The 21,523-nt window shown below is 36.5% G+C and overlaps 1 protein-coding gene across 2 annotated transcripts in view; it reads right to left on the bottom strand.

Moving 5' to 3' along the window:
* LOC112058346 (homeobox protein prospero) overlaps positions 1-21,523 on the bottom strand; it is a 158,302-nt gene that overhangs the window by 22,363 nt on the left and 114,416 nt on the right. The window contains exons 4-6 of one of the 2 annotated variants that reach the window (XM_052888050.1): positions 11,580-13,369; positions 10,825-11,408; positions 8,944-9,098 (exon numbers count right to left, since the gene is read on the bottom strand). In XM_052888050.1, coding sequence (XP_052744010.1) covers positions 8,944-9,098; positions 10,825-11,408; positions 11,580-13,293 — 2,453 coding nt within the window. In that variant the 5' untranslated portion in view covers positions 13,294-13,369. Of the gene's footprint in view, positions 1-8,943; positions 9,099-10,824; positions 13,370-21,523 lie in introns of both variants that reach the window. The other variant, XM_052888049.1, reaches the window with a different exon arrangement.

The raw sequence follows: 21,523 nt of genomic DNA, 5'->3' as shown, positions 1-21,523 counted from the left end.
CCCAAAAGTCGTGTGTCCTGTCATTAGAAGCGTATTAAGTTTTTTAAGGTAGAGACTAATGAAAGAACGCCGCGCCCGCTCCTTCGAGACTAGAGGAAGGCGTGTCGTGACCTCGCATGTTCCCATATGTAAACCGCACAGACATATTAACTCATTAAATGTTAACAATATGAATGAGTATGTTACTTGATAGTAAAGCAGTTTTGTAGAACATCTCAATATAGATGGGTATCAGCGATCATTAGTTTCGGAAGAATCAGGGATTTAAAGGGTCATATGTGTCCCTGCCGCGGATCGCTAATAAAAGCTCCATTCCAAATAGTACGAAAGGTTTCTTCTTACGTCATGATTTCTTGAGATCTTTAGATACGTACGGGCGATTAAACAACATTACAAAATTTGTTATTTGAGCTTGTGATTTATGTTTATACTTCATATAATGAAAGAAACATGTCACATTGAATATTAGGTAAGTCCTTGGGACAGGAAAATATTAATTTTTTTTACCTAAGCTACAAAAATCAAATTAAAAAAAAGCAATATAAGTGCTGATTTATATAATAAAATCATTTTAATCCCAAGAGCCGGCTTGAAAGGAAAATTATGCATTTTTTAATTTAGACGTTGATTATGGATGTCGAATAGTTAAAAGTTTTCATGATAAAATTCTTTAAATTGGAATAACAAAAGATTCCGACGAGTTGAGATTTTCCGTTTTATGAAGTCGGTTAAAAATAGCAACAAATATTAATTAAAAATGTATAGGAAGTCATGTCTTCATGTTTTTGTTTTATCGCAAAGTATTTATGATGAGTAATATGACGGCCCGAATTAATTCAGTAATAGGCGTATGTAGGGTGGGGTAATTAAAAACCTAATGCCCCATCGAAGACAAGATAAGGCAGGCGGTCGGAAGAAACCTCCACTTTTCTAATTACGCTTTCATTAGCTGATGGATGCCTTACTCATGCTTTCGTCGGTTATGTCATCGGCGCGTGTATGCCACGCTCTATATAAGGCTGCCTTTACACCATGTGCCAGACACAAACCAAATTTCATGCAGACGAAGTCGCTCGCATTTCTGATAGGTCTATTTTTTATATTTAAACATAAAAGTTCTATTGTTTCCTAAATGTAAGACTTCTCACATTGTACTGGAAATTTGAAAAGATACATCTATGCCAACGCAAGCAGCAATGAACCCCCAAGCGTTCTGTACCGTATGAGATAAGGCGAACAATTTTTTTGTTACTCAAAATAGCTGTGCATTTTCATATTTTAAGTATAAAAAATAAAGTAGGCCACTAGATAACCAGCGCATCGAGTCCCTCACATCGCGCATTTCTTGATTACAACGATAAGTACCTCGCCTTGCGTGTTTTAATTATATTATTAACGACGTGGCCGGCGAAAGGCTAATATTTTATGATGGCCAGCGTATCGCAATGATATGTAAATATTCAGCCTCGCCCCTCGCCTATTAGGAGCTTCATCGCGTGCGTGTGAACCTTAACGTTCGGAGGTAAAGACATAGTACGAAAAATTTACTACTGACGCGTGACATTTTTTTGGCCGGTCCCAAAAATTGAGAAACGCAGTGACGCTCATCTTATTTATAAAAAAAATAAATGAATAGCTGTTCTTTAAACTTGGTAATTGTTTTACAGATTTCTGTAGATATTTTTTTGTATGAAAAAGCGAAATACATAAAGGAACAGCCAAAATCTCGGCGATGTTATGTGCTATAAGATCGTCAGAACTTTACACCTGTCAAATTATTTTCTATTCCATTCCCTTTTCAACAAAACTATATTGTTAATTTAATTGTGAAACATAAATGTAACAGACGAAATATTTCGTATTAGAGTCATAGAAACTTTCGCTCGTACGAAAGCAGTCTTCGAGTTGCGAAACATTTTGAAAAATAACTTTATTTTGAGGCCATGTTTCATGCATTTATATACTCTTCAGGCGACTTCTCTTTCATAAGACGCGAGAGCTCAAGTGACGAGTAATTAGCAGCTTTTGAGAAGGAAAACTACTCATAAGCTTCCTCGAAAGGGTCGTATTAATTACTGGAGGTGCTCGTATGAGCGTGGCGCGATATAAATGGCCGGCCACTTGGCGCCCTAGCCTCGCCGGGCCTTATTAAAAATGTTAACACGTAAATTAGACTCCACGTTTGCACTGTATTAGCCAACCAATTAAATTTTAGAAGCTGCGCATACAATGCAAGACTTCACACGTCGCAACTTTGCAACGCGTAACTACGGCGGCCAAAGTCGTGCGCTTGTACTTGGTAGATACGCAATATTACCTTTACACTTGGATAACATTTCGAGCGTTTCAATATTAAATTGCGCACTTAAATTTTTTAATTACAAAAAAATTAAATATTGAACTAAATACGTACGAAGCGAGTTAGCGCGGTAAGTTAAAAAGGCATATCAAAATTGCGACGTAAGGTTGTTGGAACATTTCCGTTTCCGACCGTGAGAGTCCTTGCGTACGAGAGATTTTATTCTCAGTTGAATTAATTAAAATATTTACTTTTGATACAAGTAATTCTAATTAGTGGTGAACTTATTACTTCGTGCTATTTATCGTTTGGTTAAATAAGTTGTGATTTATGTTGGCGTACATTGTGGTTAAAACGGTCGGGGTCTGGAAAAATGTAATTAAATTGTACGATGGCTTCGCTTTAGAGGTCGCTGTAGAGTGAGGCTTTAGGACAAGTGTGAAAGGTGTTCCCTTCCGCGCTCAGTCGCCAGGTCGCTGGTGTATGTCGCGTCAAAAGGCATGAGCTCAGACTAAGTGCAGCCCCTCATCCACTAGTTGGATGTGTGTAAAGATTAATTGGAGTGTTGCCTATTCTAACAATTTACGCCTTCCCTGACGGGCCGGCCGCAGACCACTTCTGCGCAACTTAATTAAGCGAAATAACTTAAACGAGTCACCGTTGCTAATTAGTGCTATCGTCGTCGGCTAATTCTACGAGTGACTCTTTGTTTGCCTCTGGGTTTCTTTGAGTAGCGCGCCAAAAGAATTTGTCTTTGCGTCGACTTTGTGCGAGCTTGTTTGTTTTGCGGAGTCTAAAGATTGTAGGGTTAATTTCGAGAACTTCGGCGGCTTTAGCTGCAGAATATTTTGTGGTAGTCGTTAGTTGTTGACAATCTGATACAGTCAATTTATATCTTTCAGTTTTAGCGATTGCTTGCAACAAATTGATCTTAAATGTTAAGTCGTAATGTCAGTTTTTGTTATTTCAGTTATAATAAAACCAACACGAAATTGTGCAATTCAATATTTGTTTACACTTTTGAACATTATTTTTATATCTTCGGATCTTTCGATTAACTTATTTGATCTTCGTAGACAGCTTCGTAAAGTCAGCTATCTTTAAAAAAGCGTGTTCAAATGGGCCCGTCTGTTTAGCATCTACAAAGTCGCAGACAAACAAGCATTTAAACAAGAAAAACAGACATAGAGTCAAGTTAAACCACAGCTATTTAGCGTCGAAAAAACACATGCTACACAAAGTAAACCGCCGCAGTCATGTTGGTACACATGAAAAAATGTCGCGCAAAACATAAGCAGCACTACTGTTGTTCTGTCGACTTGTTTGCCACTCAAAAGGCTGGAGAAATCGGCTTAAGGTGCATGCGACAAAACGGCTAAGCGGCTGAAAGACAAGGAGCTCTCAACGTTAGTGCTCTTGTCGTATGTACGTCAACAAGTGGCCAGTTGTGCCTTCTTTGCGCCTTCAATATCAACGTGTGCCTTCAACACTGCCACTATTTTACCTAAACGTTATATTTTCAAGGTATTCTTCATACACGTAAACTAATTTAAACACGTACTATAAGCAAAGAATGACGGCCTCCGTGGCGCAGTGGAATGTGCGGTAGATTTACAAGACGGACAAGGGTTCGATCCCTAGCAGGTTTTCTTGGTCCAGGTCTGGCTGTCCCTACCAACGAAGACGTAACGTCAAGTGCTTTAGCGTTGTAGTACGAATAAAGAGCGACTGTTTACTTCCTTTAGTAAGATGAGAACATTCACATTTCGATCACAAATATACGAGATCTTCATATACTATCACCAATAACTCTCATCTGTTCCAAAAAAAAAAGTTTAGTAACAGCATTTTTACCCATAGAAATACGAGTGTAATCACCATTGTCAACTTATTTAATATTCTATGGTTAGGTTTTGTCTACAAAGCTTAATACCTATATAGACAAAACCTATTTAAATAATAACTTTTCATATACAAAGATCTAAAGCTTAGTGTAATATTACTAGTATATTCGTATTTTTTTAATCATTTACAAAGAAGATTATTTTGTTGGGTGCTACAGTATATGAACTATTTTGGGCTTATATAAACTAATCATTAATTAATAGGTACGAGTAGTTAGTCGTATCATCAATGTATGTGTAATCATAAACAACAGGTTTAATAGTTATAATTTTTCATGTTACTTCGTTAAAAGAGTTTTTAAACATTCGTTCATTATATTAATCTTAAAAGTTGTAATTAAATACCCGATAAGCATATAAAATGTAACAAATTAATTTTTCTCTTTAAACAGAACGTTGCTCGTTATTTATTTCCTTAATTAAAATAATTGCGATTGACATAGTGTACTTTGATTTTTTATAATATTATGTTGGATTATTTTTATAATCATCTTTTTAGGTGAATTAAGAAGAGTTCACCAAGTAACCGCTTAAATTATTTAAAAATAATATTTCTTGCATAATTTAAGATTTTGATTCTACGATTTTTGCACAAGATTGTCAAATAGCTTGACGATGTCTTTGCCAGTACGTCGACAAGGACTAAGCCAGATCAATCAAGGCTTCAGGCAATTTCCACTCGAAATTGATTGACACCAGAATGTATAAAGCAATGGAAGTGCCAAGGAGTTAGTTAGTTATCATAACTATAGGTAAAGAACTAGACCTTATTATATCCACGTAATAGAGTTTTAAATTTGAAGACACTCGCTACCGTGTCTGCAGCCCTGGTACTTTATTTGGAGCTTGCATTACGCTACGATTGCTACCAAGTCTAGCCACGTAAATAAACTTCGTTCTAATCACTGTTATGATAATGTTGTAATAACCTTTGGCTAAGAAATGATATATATTAGTCACATGACAAATGGCACCTTTCCTATTTTAAAACGCGAACCATCAATCCGTCTTACGGACACCTTAGTTTGTAATTACCCACTGACCCCTCACCCTTTCAGTTTTCCTTTTAGATGGTTATCGCGAGGAAATGGCCGTTTTCCGTCCACAAAGCGGCCATTAAGGGACAATACAAATGGGGCTAGTTCTGTTCCGAAGAATGTTTTAACTTTTTTTTGTGTATTTTTGAAAATATCTTCATTTGGCTGAACGACGTTCGATATTCGAATTGATCGGTATAAACTTATATGAGGTTGTTGTGTGTTGAAGAAAAAAACATTAAAGAAAATATCCCAGTTTACATGAATACTTCATTTAAAACTTCAAAGACGCAAAATTTTACTATAAATTAACTATTTCCCTTTTGCGGTTAATGTACTAGCATATCTCGCTGTACCAGGAAAACATAATTCCGAACAATCAATAATTCCATGGGCCAACAATACTCGCAATGTAAGTGTGAAATAATCTTATCAAAGCTTTTACCAAGTTCTCGTATCGGGCGATAAGAGTGGCTTGAGATACGAAAGCTCTAATATTGGTAATGTATGGTTCAAGTGGTAAGTACACACTACCACGTGCCTATTTTAATATATTGTTATAAAATTCGGTACGATACGATAATATGCGAGCATTGGTGAGGGTTTGTTCTTCTTTGTAACAGACTGACTCTATTTATAGTTGATATAGAAGATTTTTATTCTATAATATTTATATTTAGAAATTTTGAATTAATTAAAAAAAATGAGAATTAGGCTATTTAGCTCAATACGACCTTGTTCTTGTACAAGGACGTAAGCAACCAAGTAGTACTAAAAGTGTTTTACATAAAAATGTAATTAATTTGAGTTCTGTAAGAACTACATAGGTACTCGTAATAGCTTAGCGTAAATTTTCATTTACATTACGATGTATTTTAATGTAGATACCTATATCGACTTTCACATTTAAATATGCCAAATTCCTTAATGAGTTAGGAATTAAGATGAGTAATATCTATTTTTTTCAGTGTTTTTCAGGTTTGCGATGAAGACAAAAAAACCGGACCGCACTAGTGTTATATGTTATTAAAGAGTTTGTATAAGCTTATCAAGTGATTGGTATCCACACGTATCCCACTTAAGTGATAGCGCAGGCTATATCGCAGAATAGGGAGATATGCTAGAAGGGGAAGTGAGTGTTATCATATAAGCACGGGGTATGCCGGTGTCTCTTATCACGGGATTGATAAGGCGAAAATTAGCCGAGTGTAGGCACCAAGTGTAAATCAATACTGTTACTTGCGATAATAATAAACCAATGCAACTTATGGAAAAGTTTGTATTGTATTTTTTTTTAAATGCTAGATTAACTTTTTTTTATTTTAATCAATAATATTACAAAAAAGGAAATATTTGTGTGTTTGTTTGTTTTATTTTATTGAAACTACGGGGCCGATATGAAAAATTCTTTCACTATTAGAATCCTATATTATCCCTGATAAACACAGGCTATAACAATTCCTATATTACCACGGGAACAGTAAAGCTAAGTAGCGTCTTCTAGTCAATAATAATATTATTAAAATTGTATCTTTGTTGTATAAATCCAATAAATCGACAATTTATCAAAATTGTCGATTTATTGGATATTTCTAAACTTCTAATTTTACTAAAATCCGACATTAAAAAACTATCGCACTGTCCAAAAGTTAAGACATAAGAAAGTCCTTGACTATAAAATTATTGTGGCGGATAAAATTTAAAATCTTAAACTTTCGTAGCTTTTCGTAGACGATCTACAATCCGTAGATGCGCTACGACGCATCAACTTTAAATGAAGTTAATTATTATAATTATTTACTTCCTAAATGCAAAACACGTCACACACACATCTAAAATTAGTAAAATAATTATCCTCTTTCCGATAACTACAGTTTATCGTAATGCAAAATTAAAGGAAACAAATTTAAACACTCAATATTTAGGTAATAATTCCTGTTAGGTAATTATTATATGTTTATTATATTAATAGATCTGAACCGTTGACCATATTTGGAATGTATTAACAACGTTCAATTGACACTAATATAGTTATCTTACTTTTCTTCATACATTCTAGATAAATATGGGATTATGTAACCTCAAAAGTATTTATTAAAAAGAAGTTAATTAATAAAAAAAACGCACTCTCTCAATTTTTTATGTTTTGTCATTTCCATTGGAAATAAAAAATGAAATTATTTACTCGTACTACATTAAAAATAATTAATAATGTACATGTAGGTAAACTGTTTTATTATACATACTCGATATTAATTAAAATAAACTCCAAGTACAAATAATAAAAAAAAAACAATAAGTTTACACTAAATAAAATCAGTGCAAGTGAAACATATTTCCCATTCAGATCAATTTATCTGTTACATGTCACAAATTAAACGGGGGCGTAACCCTATCAAATTTGTTAATTAGGAAATAGTGAATTTAACAGCCCTTCTATAGCGTTGCGTGAGATAATCTAATGCCAGCAGTTTACTATTTATTGGGCCTTGTTGATTCTTCTCTGGTTTCCAAACTATTTTGCTTCGATTTAATTTATTATCAGCTCTTTTATAAAATATTTATTTTTGAAAGCGTTATTTTTAGTTTTCTATGCTCTGTGTGAAACATACAAGTTATTAACAATAGCATTGTTAAGGTCTTTTGATATTATTATCATTAGCAATCCATCCTCTCGGAATGAGAGGGGTTAGGCTTATTTTTAATATAATCAATGCAAATTTTATTATGCTTTAAGTGCCTAAAGCACTGCAACAATTTCGATAACATTTTAATTAGGGAACAAAGGCTAACTTTTGTCGCAGAAATTAAACTTATAGTATCAATTAAATAAATATAAAAAACAAACTAATTTTACAAATTCTTTTCTTTTGCAATAGTTAAATAAATTGACAATAGTAGAAAATTAAAATGACTGAAAATGAAATGAAAGACTAATCTCTTATGACTGGATTAAGATATCGAAAAAAGATTATCGTAACTCGATAAATTAAGGAGTGGTTTACTTATACGATTGTCCTTAATGAAATCTTTAATATATTAATTGGATTGGCGAATAAGTAGATTGTTCTTTATACGAGTTCTTTTCCAATAAATTTTATTTCTATAACAATGCATTCATGTACGTTTAATTCTTTTTTAACAATATATGAATATTCGAGAAGAAAGTTTATACGTGTAATACGTATAGCAAAAATGCATTAAATGGATTTTTGACGAAGTCGCGAGATCCCGATAGTATGCAATAAAATTAATTTTGACACAAATTCATAGACAATATAGCAACTTTAGACGATCTATATTTATTTATATTAATATCCGTTGACATACGTTAGACGTTAGGTTAGTACGTAGACGTTTTTGATTTTATTCATGTGTGTGCATTATCTATTTTATAGAAAGTAAGTAATTTGATACTTTCACCATCGTTCTCCACCTGAATCTACACTAATATTATAATGCGGAAAGATTTGTATTTTTTCATGTAACAAACTCAAAAACTACTAGACCGATTAAAAAAAATCTTTGACCAATGGAAAGCTACATTATCAGAGAGTAACATAGACTATACTTTACCCACGTATTCCCACGAGAATGGGAACTACGAGGGTGATACCGTAAGGTTCTGCTAGTATCTATACATCCTACCCGGGCGAAGTCTTTTTGTGCTGCTGTAAGTTAATAATAATGTAATGAAACTTACCTGAAGTTTGAGAACCACTTGACGAGCTGCGCTGTGTTGTTCTTGTTGAACTTGATGTCTGGGAAGTACATCTTGAGGACTGCGGAGCTCGGGTACCTCACCCAGAAGAACATCAGCTTCGCTTTGCGGAGGTGCATCGGCGTCAACGTTGAAGAGTACACCGGAGTTAAAGGTCATATTGGTGTGATAATAACGTACATAAGACATAAGATAAGACATACATAAGACAATTTAATATACGTAATAGGGATGGGCGTCATATGCACCATGAACTATCTTATCCTATGTGACTGATGACAGAAGGGCTGGCTCATTTTTTGAGCAAAGGATCAGCCTGGCTGTCCAGCGCGGAAATGTAGCCAGTATTCTTGCCACGATGAACGTGGGCATGATTTGTATAGTTATTAGGATAAGTTAGCTTAAGTTCCTTATTGTATTATTTATTCTATGTTATATATCGTATATAATATATATATAGAGTTATCTATTGAATGTTGTAAGAATTAGGAAACATTGTCGAATGGGAATTCCAAATTATGCATTGCTTAAAGAAAACAATAAACAAATCGATTTACAAAAATCCTAGACCTAGACACGTCAATGATATTTTGTGTTCAAAATTATTTAAAAATTTAAACTTTAATCTATTATTTAATCTTTAAAACATATTAAAGTTTAGTTTTAACTGAAATACAAACTCAGAAGTTAAAATTTAAATTATAAAGCTATACTGTTGTTTGAATTTTATGCAACAAAAAATGTATTCCCTCCCTCTTGGCAGTGATTGAAATAAATTCTTACTTGCCTGCCACTAATCCAAGGAATCGGGATTGAGAAAAAAAGTTGCGTAAATCTGATTATATCCCGGCATTACGTACCTAGACTGATTGAAGCACCACAAGTATTTAATCCGTTTGCATCTAATCTTATAAAGTACCTTACCAGATATCAATACCGTCGTTGTCTGTATTGTATGCGGATCAGAAAATATATGGAGCAAATGTAATTGAATGACGTAATTAATTAAAAAAATATATATATCTTTTGTTTACAAATTATACTTAAAGGATCTACTAGTAAAGGATCCTTATTTGTAAAGCATCCGTACTTGTAAAGGATCTACTAAACCGATTTTGAAAATTCTTATACCACTAGAAAGTCATTCAGGCCATTGGCTAGTTACCTTATCCCTTCAATGTTAGGCATTATAGGTGTTTTGTGACTGTAATTTCACCGGCAAAAATATCTTTCAAATTGTAACATAGCAATCTTAAATGATATTGTATGAGCCTTACTACAAAAAATATATCGCTTTTTATATAGTAACACGATAACGAGTTATAGTATCGAGTTATAAGGCAGCGTTTAATTAAGTTTACGGTTATTTCCTTCGTATCTATACATGGCCGATAGACAAGTATAGTAAAGCGTAGAAACCGCAACACTTGTGGGGTTTCAAGAGTCGTACAATATCAAGTACTGGGTAGGAAGTAAGCAGATGGGGCATTCGTAAGGTTAAACATTACAGAAATAAGATATCTGTGGGTTTTTGCCTGTACGGCTTGAACGGTGAGGACTTGTAGAATAGTTAGTACGTAGGTGCAAGTTTTGTACGTATGCATCTAATTAGTGTTTTCAAAAGTAGTTTGTTTCATTAGTTACTCTCTATGAAGTTAATGTTGAAGGTAGTCTGGCCGTAGATTTAACTTTTTACTTCATTATTTATAAGTAGCAGCAGCGGATATGTGGACACCTATCTTTAATGTCGTATGAAGTGTCGCTCTGATAGTATGTATAGTGTTTCACTTAACATCATGTGTTAAGATGGAACAACGTCAACTATTACTATGAAAAAAGCTATGTTCTATTTGAAAAGGATATAGTAGGCTGAACTCCGTCGTAAGGCAGGTCGGTGGAGTTGCAGTCGGAGTGCGGGTCCTGCATGTCCATGTGGTGCGGGTGGTGCGGGCCGGCGGCGTGGTGCGGCACGTGTGGGTGGTGCGGCCGCAGGTAGTCGGGCGAGCCGTGGTGTGCGAGCAGCACCGGGTGGAGCATCGCCGGCGCGTTGGGCAGCGGCGGTGAGTCCCGCTCTGGCGCGGGGGGAGACCGAGCTAGCCCACCCCCTGCGCCGAAGAACGGCGAGTACGGCGAGAATACTTGGCTCTCGTGCAGCGAGGGGTTCGCTATCGCCACGCTGGTGGGCAGGTTCAGCCCGCTAGGAAACGAACGCGGCGACGGCGACTCCGGGAACTTGCTCTCGGGCGAGTGTCCCACTCCTTCTCCTAAGATTCTGCTCACTGTCCGGGGGGTGATCCGCGTGTCCGTCACCTTGTGCCGTTTTTTCTTCGGCGTCACGACAAGGCTGAGGGGTTCGCTCGGATCGGGGTTCTGATCCCGGTCGAAATGTCCGTTCATCGGGCCACCGAAGTGCGGCTGCATCGGTTTGTGCGGCGCCTGGAACATGCCTGTGGGAGGTCGCATGTGAGCGCCGTGGCCGGGCCCGCCCGCCTCATGGTGCAGCGGGAACGCCGCACCACCCGGCGCTCGGGCACCGTTCATGTGGTTCATGAACATCGGGTTGTTCGTCATAAACGGGACGCCGTTCGGCGCGCCCGGGTGATGGACGGGTGCGTTACCTGACATTTGTCCGGAAGGCCGTTCGGGCACTTTTGGCGTAGTCGGCTGGTCCAGTAGTCGAGTCGCTCTCAACAAGTCCTTGTTGAACTGTTCAGCTGCAGCCGCTGCGGCTTCGGACTGCTTTCCCAGTATACGGCGTTGGTGCACAAATCGAGTCACAATAGAGTCGATCAGACTCGCCAGCGAAGCTGTGATTTCACTTTTGAGGACTTCCGCTAGTCCCTCTAGATCGGCTCCTGATACAGGGCCTACTGAGCCGGAATTGCTCCGTAATGCGTCTAAGCGTTCTGCTAGCTCTGAAGACAGCGGGGGTTTTGGCGTCGGTCCTAATTGTCTATGTTGCGGTGAATGCTGATTGGATTGTAGCCGCTGTTGTTGGTTATTCTGTTGTTGTTCATTGGCTTCTTTCATTCTGGCCTCTTGTTCTAAAAATAGCTTTTGACTTACGTTAAGGTACATGGCGGCAGCGTTATTGAGGTGTTGATGTGTGTGCGGTGGATGCATGTGATCCCCTGTCGGGAGATGGGGCATCAGAGGCAAGGCCCCGTTGAAGCCTGGGGGCAGATGACTGTGGGCTGCGGAATGTGCTTGTTGTATTTTAGCAGTCATCATTTTGGACATAACTTGTGATAATAAATTTGGTGCTACACTATTAGGTATCGAAGGCGGTGTTTCTTTGACAGGTGAAGATGGCTCCGACTTAGGAACGGGATCATCGATCTGTTCTACTTCACTAGAAGCACCATCATTGTCTACCGTCTCTGAATCCTGTCCCATTCTGTTGCATAATTGCACATACTTTTCTTGCATTTCTGCGAGCTGTTCTTGCATAGTTCTTAATTGAGATTTTAAAGCATTCTTTTCTACTAACTTTTGTTGTATGGGCGGTCGCTCACCGTCATCCTCGGATTCATCGGACACAGTCAGTCCGTTGCTGGCGTGGCTGGTCCCGTAGCGCTCCGCTGCACCATCGTGCTGCTGAGGGTGGTACAGCTTCCGTTTGTTGCTGCCGTTCACTTGTGGCTTTTGTGGGGCAGGACTAGCACGCATTGTCGACACTATATTTTCTACACGAGCACGTTTAGCGTCCAAAGGTCGCGGCGAAGAACGTTGGGCGTCACTGTCACGGTCCTCGGGCTCCGACTTGGGAGCGAGCAGCGGTTCACTGGATGGAGGCGCGGGCGGCGGCGACGTCCGGGAGTCGCCGGCGCTGTCCAGATTCATCAGAGCCTCGTCGAGATCCGGCCGGGAATCACACGAGACGGGCCGCTCTGGTGACCTTTTCTCTTCTTTGGGTTCATCGTTATTATTGTTTGCGAGTACGTTGTTGTTGTCGGGGGACAACCTCATCAATCCCTTCTTCTGGCTCTGGAGGATGTCGCGAAGCACGCGGTCGCGCAGCATGTCGCCCCCGGTGGCATCGTCGCCGGAGTCCTCCTGCCTGGGCGCTCGGCCGAGCAGTTCATTGAGCATCTCAGCCGGAGCGTAGCAGGGGCCGAAGAGTCCGAAGTGTTGGCGGCCCTCGAAGATGGCGCCGTAAAGTCCGCCACTCATGTGTGCGGCGCGCGCGGGCGCGAGTCCGTTCGTCGCGAGAGTCGAATAAGAATTGCGCGGCTCGCCGGCGTCCACGCGCTGTCTGACGCGTTTCTGTTTCTTCAGTAGTTTATCCGAGTAGGGCGCGTGTGAGTCGGCCTCCTCCTCCGATGACATCATAGGCGAGGCGGGCCCCAATTGGCCGGACGGGCGGCGGGCAGGGCCCCACCGCGCTACTCGAGGCGCATCGCCCGGTCTGGAACAGAGAGGGGAGCGATCAGCGCACCTGCCCGTGCGACGCGACGCAAGGCGCAAGCCGCACGCGCGCATTCTTACTCTAACTTTCTTAATATACACAAACTAAAATAGCGAATGTTAATATTACCAACAGCAACTTTCCAAAACGGTCCTATAATAAGTATGTTTAATATATTTTTTTATTAATCTTAAAAAATAAAATACCTAATTATTATTTATTAGAAAAGTAAATATTTCGTATATAGATAAAGAGAGAGAAAAAGTAGAGATCATAACTAAATATATACCTTCACCAGATAGACACGTAAAAGTTTACTTAAATTATCGACTAGAGGGTCTAGATTTTATATAGAAATCGATAAGAACGTATATGTTAAGCATTAGAAAGGATTAAAAGGTCGATACTTTACGAGTATCTACATTATATACCTATTACAAATAATATTTCACACAACAAAAATACAAGGATCTATTAGATCCAAACATTTCAAATCTCTAGTATCAGTAGATGTGGAATCGGTTAAATTATGATGTCGAATGAATACCTATACGTAACTACAAAGAAATACCTAATAAGTATACATCTGTAATTTGCAAATTAAAGTCCTTAAGGACTTAGTTAAGTGTAGATAAGTGTGTAGACAGCACAAGCATAATTATGTAAGGTAGTTATCGAAAAAACCGAAAGAAAACTTTCAAAGTTTAAAATACGACAAAGTTTTATAATCCACGAGTTCCTCTGCACTTAGCAATTAGCATGCATGTAAACAATAAACGTATTTAATAATATAATGTAATGTATCCGTAAGTATGTCAGAACAGAATAGGTATTTGAAAGGCAGTTACGGCAACAGCATGTGAAAATATGTGCTGCAAACACAACAAAAGGCCGAGCCGTATGTATCAACCGCATTAATTTCTTTTGGAGCGTGACACCGTATTCATGGAGGACAATGAATCTAAAAATGTCAGAAATAATTCTGTGAGACATGCGCTGGCAACACACGACTCCATTAAAACACGGCACGACATCGGTACACTTTATTATATTCCCACTTTCAGGTGTAAAAATGAAACAAAGCTTTTATATTTCATATCTCTGCGATGTTTTAAATTAATTTGCTTTGCTCTTTAGTTCCTTATAAGAAATATTAATTAACAAGGAAAAATTTAATTCTAATAAGACTGGTGATTCATTTTTACCATTTTATTAATGGTAGCAGTGTTTTGCTTTCATTATTAGATTATGTTCAGTGGCGTGTACAGGATATTTAACTAGAGTATGCAGTATAGGTACAAAATGGAAAAATTTCTTACGCAATACAGGTTCGTAATGTGTTCTCAGAGTAGGCAAGGCATTTTTGCATCTATGGTGTGCTCGCCGCTAATTATATTTAACTATACAATCAAAACTTGTGACCGTTATCAAATAATGCAGTGTTTCTGTATGATTGGTTTAAATTTTATTGTCTGAAATAAAATCTAACTTCACGCAGTCAAAGCTCAGGAATAGCCAGTACTAAATAAATACTAAAACACAACTACAAAAATAATGAAATCTAAAAGGTATTTAAAATCATTAATAAATATTTTCTCAAGATTCTGATAAGAAAGCTTCATCATAATCAACCCATATTCGACTCACTGCAGCTCACTGCTCGAGTCTTCTTTAAGAATGAGAGGGGTTAGGCCAATAGTCCACCACGCTGTTATAATAATTTGAGTTAGATTTCTTTGAACTCTTACTTTACACTTTTAGATAGATATTGTTTCTGGTTAATTTAATTTATTCAGTAATAAATTAGTCAGAAAATACTGTGTTAGAAATGGATGCGAACCTACGACCTCACAGTGATTACGACCCCTTTCCCGAGAAGTTGTTGAGGCATTGTTTTTTTATTATTTTCATAACGCATTTTCGCTAAAAACATACCTATCTAATTCCAGTTTCCGTTATTCGGCTTTCAAACTTAATTTATTATTCAGTTTTTAATTCATGAAATCCCATAAGAATTTCGTGAGGTAATTCATAACCATCCTATTATTTCTTTGCCTCCAAAAATCCCTGTCTATTTTGTTGACTTTTCTGCAGCTTATTTAATGAAAGCTGTGTATTTTTTCGTGCAGAATTTTAAGGTAAGTGGTTTATATGCGGGCGTACCATACACAAACGGGAATTGACTCTTAAGACTGCTAACGTAATGATTTTATTTTTATGCTAATTATAAACGAAACGCTCTATGCGTTCATATTCCTATAGGCACTAAACTCATTGCATTTTTACCCCACGACGAAAACTTGTTGTATTAGATTTTAGTTACTATGGAATTCAGTTTTTACTAATCCCACGGGGAAAAAAAAATCCGGGATGAAAAGTAGCATATGTGTTAATCCAGAGTAAAACCAAACATACACATTTACACAAAAACTTCCGTCTTTATGATTATTTGTGATTCATCATTATCAACTCATATTCGGCTGAGCTGAGCTCGAGTCACCTATAAGAATGAGAAGGGTTAGGCCAATAGTCCACCACGATGGCCCAATGCGGATTGGCAGATTCACACACGCAGAGAATTAAGAAAATTCCCTGGTATGCAGGTTTCCTCACATTGTTTTTCCTTCACCGTTTGAGACACGTGATATTTAATTTCTTAAAATGCACATAACTGAAAAGTTGGAGGTGCATGCCCCGGACCGGATTCGAACTCACACCCTCCGGAATCGGAGGCAGAGGTCATATCCACTGGGCTATCACGGCTATTTGTGATTACTTTGTACAAAAATATTGTTAAAGGTTATCTAGGCCGATTTGTTGTTATTCGGCGCCGTATGTATATTGGAGACGAGTCCCTCTCGCGTCTCTAGCAACATCCGGCTATTTGCGAACAATGAGATGCTATCAATAGCGGATGACTTCCGATGATGGCCGGCTTACGACCGCCGTCACGGTTGCTGCGGCCTGCGTTTAGCGGCAATTGACCACCTCTGAACTTTCCTACCTAAACATTCATTGTTCAGCCCATTTTAACTGCCCACTACAGGCTCTCGGCCTATAATCATGTGGCACGGCGATTTTCTTTCTACAAACGCTAACTTTTAGAAATATACCTACAAAAATCTATGGAAACGCCAGTTCCGATCGATCACTTGATCACGTGACCTATTGCATAATATGTTAAATTAATTTACTGTCTCCTTTATTTTTTTATCTTTATTTATTTAATATTTAACAATGTTAATATTAAAATAAATAAATACACTATTAAACATTAATAATAAAAATTAATATTCCTGGTGCGTTTGAGTGCCCAAGCAATCGGTGGTCAGGGCTCCAGAGTGAGGAACCTCCTCACAATACGATCCAACAGTTAAGTGAAAGCTTCTTAAGATGTTGGTCAAAGCTTTTCGCTATAAGACCATTGACTGAAACAACCATCGGAACAATAATAGTTGACTCAACATTCCACATGGCGTGAGCAAGGCCCAAGTATTTTGATACTTTTTCCTTTTCGGCTTTAACCAGAATTAATAATTGTTATCACATTTTAGATAGCACATCTTATCCGACCACTACACCATTTAGCTTTAATAGAAACGAGATAAATATATTTGTAGCTCATAAATACTTTTTTTTTCATAATTTTTCAACTAATTATAAATCCACTTATTATTCATACAAATGTTTTGAAATTCGTTATGGATATGAACGGAAACGCAATAATAGTTACAGTCAAGGTTCCACCCCTCGTTGAATATTTAAAAAAAAAACTTGTGTATCGTAATTCGACCGAGCGCACGGAACAATTTCGATAATTACCGACATGAATAAGCAATGTACTGTCAAACTGTGACCGCGATAGCCCCCGACTTAATATCTCCTGATTCTGGTTCTTTTAATGTTTTTTTTTTCTCCTTACTGTAATCTTTTGGACTGATAAGTTAATCTGTATTGTTTTATAAGTAATTTTAGATTATTTTAGGGTTAAATAATAGTTGACAAAATTAAATAATAGATAATAACTTGATCTTCTGCTCGCAATACTCTTTGCTAATTAAACTAAATTTCTTTATATGATAGCCTCAGAAACAACTTACTCAAATTTTTCATAGCTCTTCAATTAAAAAAAAAATGAACTCCAAGAATTTTAATTTTGAATATATTTTTTAAGATATTATGATATTTGTATGCTTAATACTTTCCATGGGAATCATGTAAGCCGACTAGCGGAAAAGAAGCATTTCCGTAAAAATTAGACGTAGGGTCGCGCCAAATTACTTTAGGGTTGAAGTAGGGTTGTGATTTGTCGATTACTGCTTTTTACATTCTAAGTATAATAAAAATATTGAAAACTTTTAAAATAATTGAAAAATAATTTTCATTTTTTCTGATTAAAAATAAACAGCTTTATAGCCTATTTTTAGCTCTATTTGAACAGACAAATTAACGTCCATATTGTCGTAAGTTCAAAAAATATATTTGAATAGGGATTTTTACATTTTGGCCAACAGAATAAAACTAACTAAATATAAAAGGGTAACTATAAGTAAAACAATGTATTATGATAGCGTTAAGGAAAAAGCTGTCCCAACTTTTAAAACGCTACTTTACTATGTGAATTATTGCGTTATGTGGAATGTTTAGTCAACCGTTATTGTTTCGATAGTCCAGAGTAAGAAGGTTCCTCTATAGGTGCATATTTTTATAAGTATTGTTAAAAATTAAAAAAAAAAATAAGGGAAAAAAATATCGATACATTTTTATCAACAAGGGTGCATTGTACAACCCTGTGTGTCTGGCGGTGCAATATGGAAAATCAACAGGTCGTATCGGCCCACATGCCTGTACATTTCGTGTTCGTACCTTTATACATACATTTCGAGTTCCCACAGAAGTATATGTGGGTACTGGCATTTAAAAATTATAACTTCGCGATATTCTAAGCTGACAAACAAAATGCACACGATTTTTTTTTCTACTGAGATTACAGCTAAAGAATGAAATAAATACCAAATTTTGTTGTGTTTTTGTTTAATTTCTATTCAAATACAATAAGTCGGGGGAAGATAGTATAGAAATCGACAATCTAGGTGTACTAAAAGAACAGCATAACACAAAACATCGTTTTAAATTATAAATAATTTAACCACCAAAATGTTAAAGTGACTGTCGAGTTTCTTATGGATTCTTAGCATCATACTGATGTTAATGGAAATTTTACAAGCAGTATTATTAAATGAATTTAGTCGAAGGTGGTTTACAGCTATTATTGTTACGTCATCAGTATTTCTTTTTCCAAGATTATAAAATATAATATTTCTAAATTCAAGCTGATGTGTGTATGTCCAAACAGTCATTGAACTTTTAATGTTCTAATCGCGCAGTAAAATAATAAGACTCCGATGCTATCGCGTGGCATATGGCAGTGCACGGTCATTTCTACCCCAGGACAGTATAGGAATGCGTGGGAATGCTTTCCACCCTCGCAATTACCTTCGCATTTATTTATTGTTCTTTACCGGTGACTTATGGTCAGTTGGACCATATGGTCGCATTCAGGGGGTTGGTAATAAGACAATTGAACACAGGTGTGTAATATTCGCAGTTCGGTTAGTATAATGGATACGGGAAGGGGTTGTATTGGTTGGGAACTCGTTTCATGCGAAAGTTATGTCCTTTTACGTGAACATGATATATTTTAATTGTCAAAATTTTCGACTCGATCACTTATCAGAAGCAACGCTTATTTCTGTCGTCAAGAGCTATTGCTGTATTATCTGAAGGGTATGTGGTTGTCATTGATATATCAGGCATATGGGTGAGTCTGGGTAGTGAATTTGTGAGTCATGTTCCTAACGCGTAAGTACATGATTATCTAAAGGTGCAAATACATCTATACTAATACTACAAAGAGGTAAATTTTGTGGTATTTTAGGGGGTAATATCTGGATCTACGGAACCGATTAAGAAAATTCTGGAAAGCCATGTTATTTGTGAGTGTCAAAGGTAAAGCCCGGTATTCTCTCGGGAACGGGAACTACGCGGCTGAAACCGCAGGGCGTCGATTAAATCGATTAAATTAAAACAATACTGGTTATTTCAACTAGAAGTTTAAAAATTGCATAGTTTGATAAGAATCTTAAGCAAGCTAGTTATAGTCACGATGAGATAATAGTCCATTTATGATATTAAATACGGAAAATACCTGCATTTGTGTTTTAAAAGGTTTCAGATGTTATGATATAACGTCACGTCAGGTGACAGTGGCGTCGCGTGATGTCATTTTCTACAATAATAGTACATTATGATATAAGTGCGGCAAGTTGAAATTTTTACTGACATTGACAAGCTCGAGCCGAAGGCGAGAGCTTTAAGGAAGGCTGTAATTATCCAAGCGCACGTATGTCATACGACGTTTTATAACACATTTGTGAGGAAACACACTTTGAACACACTTTCTGAAAATGAATTTGCATCTTTGTTATTTGCCTGTTTTCCATATGATGCATATGATGACATTTTGACACGTTTGTCATTTTTACACAGATAACGAAGTACGAGCACATCGTCTTTTGTAGGCAAATGGTCCAAAAACAGCCAGTATTACTAATAAAGTAAATTAAAATATTAATAATAAAATATTTTTGTGTTTCTACAGATAAATGGTTGTAATTTATTATCAAAATTATTAAAATGAAAGAATTAAATGTTTATTTATATACAACAAACATTACAGTATTGAAATTGATGACATAAGAGATACTTTACGAGCATGTGTTATAAATTATAATATGTATGTTTAGATATACCTATTTTGAAGAGACTGAAGCGATTTGGCTGAAATTTGGAATGGAAAAATATTTTACCCTGGATAAACACATATGCTACTTTTCATCTCGTAAAAATCCATGGTTCCCGCAGGATTTGTTGAAAACTGAATTTCACGAGGACGAAGTCGCGGGCGTCCGCTAGTTAATTATAAATGTTGTGAAACACTAATAATATTTTCTTTTTATTGTGCATATAGTAGGTTTTATTCTTGATAAACGTTTCTTTACAATCTTTTTCATCAACAATGCATTTATTTTTATTGGTAAATTAATTAAATAAATAATATTGATAGCTTGAATAATAATATCAATATTGAACTTTAGTTACTAGTTTAGTTAATTTGAAGTTTCTGACTATTTTTAACAAATAGGCGTACTATTTGTTAAAAATAGTCAGAAATTTGCGCATTATGTGAAAAAATGCAAGAAATAAATAATGGCTCCCATTATATCTTCTTTTCCTCACAGCAAAGTATCACTTTATGCAAACAGATATTTAAAAAAAAAATATCCTTTTGAGTACATTAGTTATATTGTTTACAGCTCATTTTGTTGCCAAACCATTAATTAGCAAAATTGTGGTATTGTGTAATAAAATTTTCTAATTTTAATTATGTAGGTACGTACGTGACATAACAATTCTTATCTATAAAAGCTGTGTACCTAATACATACGAGTACACGTAAATCAATACATACATACTAATAAAATTGAACTGTATGTCTGTGATTTTAAAAGAATTGCTTTCCTAAGTGCTTATATAATAGTTATTTACATGATATCAAAAGCATTTCTTCATTGCATATTTTTTTTTTGTCTGACTCTCTTTTTTTGTTGTTTGACTGTTTGTCCGGGCTAAAAGGAAAAACTGCGGGTTAGCAGGGAATTTTAATTTTTGGAATTTAACTTAAACCTCACAAGGTATTAAAACGAACTATTTTGTAGATCTAAGATTCGCGTCTTGACATATCTCGTGAAACGAAAAAGACAGACGAGCAATAGCAGTTGAACCGAAAATATCGCTTTCTCTTTCATCCCATCGTAGCAAATGAGACAGCGATATTTCCTGTTCGGCGCGATTAGTCGACAATATGTCATTTTGTATTAATGAGATACGTCATGGCCCATGACTTAGAAGTAGAACTTAGAACGAACTGAAGAAGAAGAAGAAGTAAGGTATCGAGGGTAATATATGACCAACTTAATAAATATAAACTGTTTGTATTGATATAGGAAAATAATAAGGAAAGCCTCTTACCCTTTTATATTAACCACAATTACTACACCAAAATAGTTTACGGATTTCCCCATTTAATTTGCA

This window comes from Bicyclus anynana, chromosome 21 (assembly GCF_947172395.1).
Source record: "Bicyclus anynana chromosome 21, ilBicAnyn1.1, whole genome shotgun sequence".
Lineage (NCBI taxonomy): Eukaryota > Metazoa > Arthropoda > Insecta > Lepidoptera > Nymphalidae > Bicyclus > Bicyclus anynana.
This window is presented reverse-complemented; position numbering and strand designations above follow the sequence as displayed.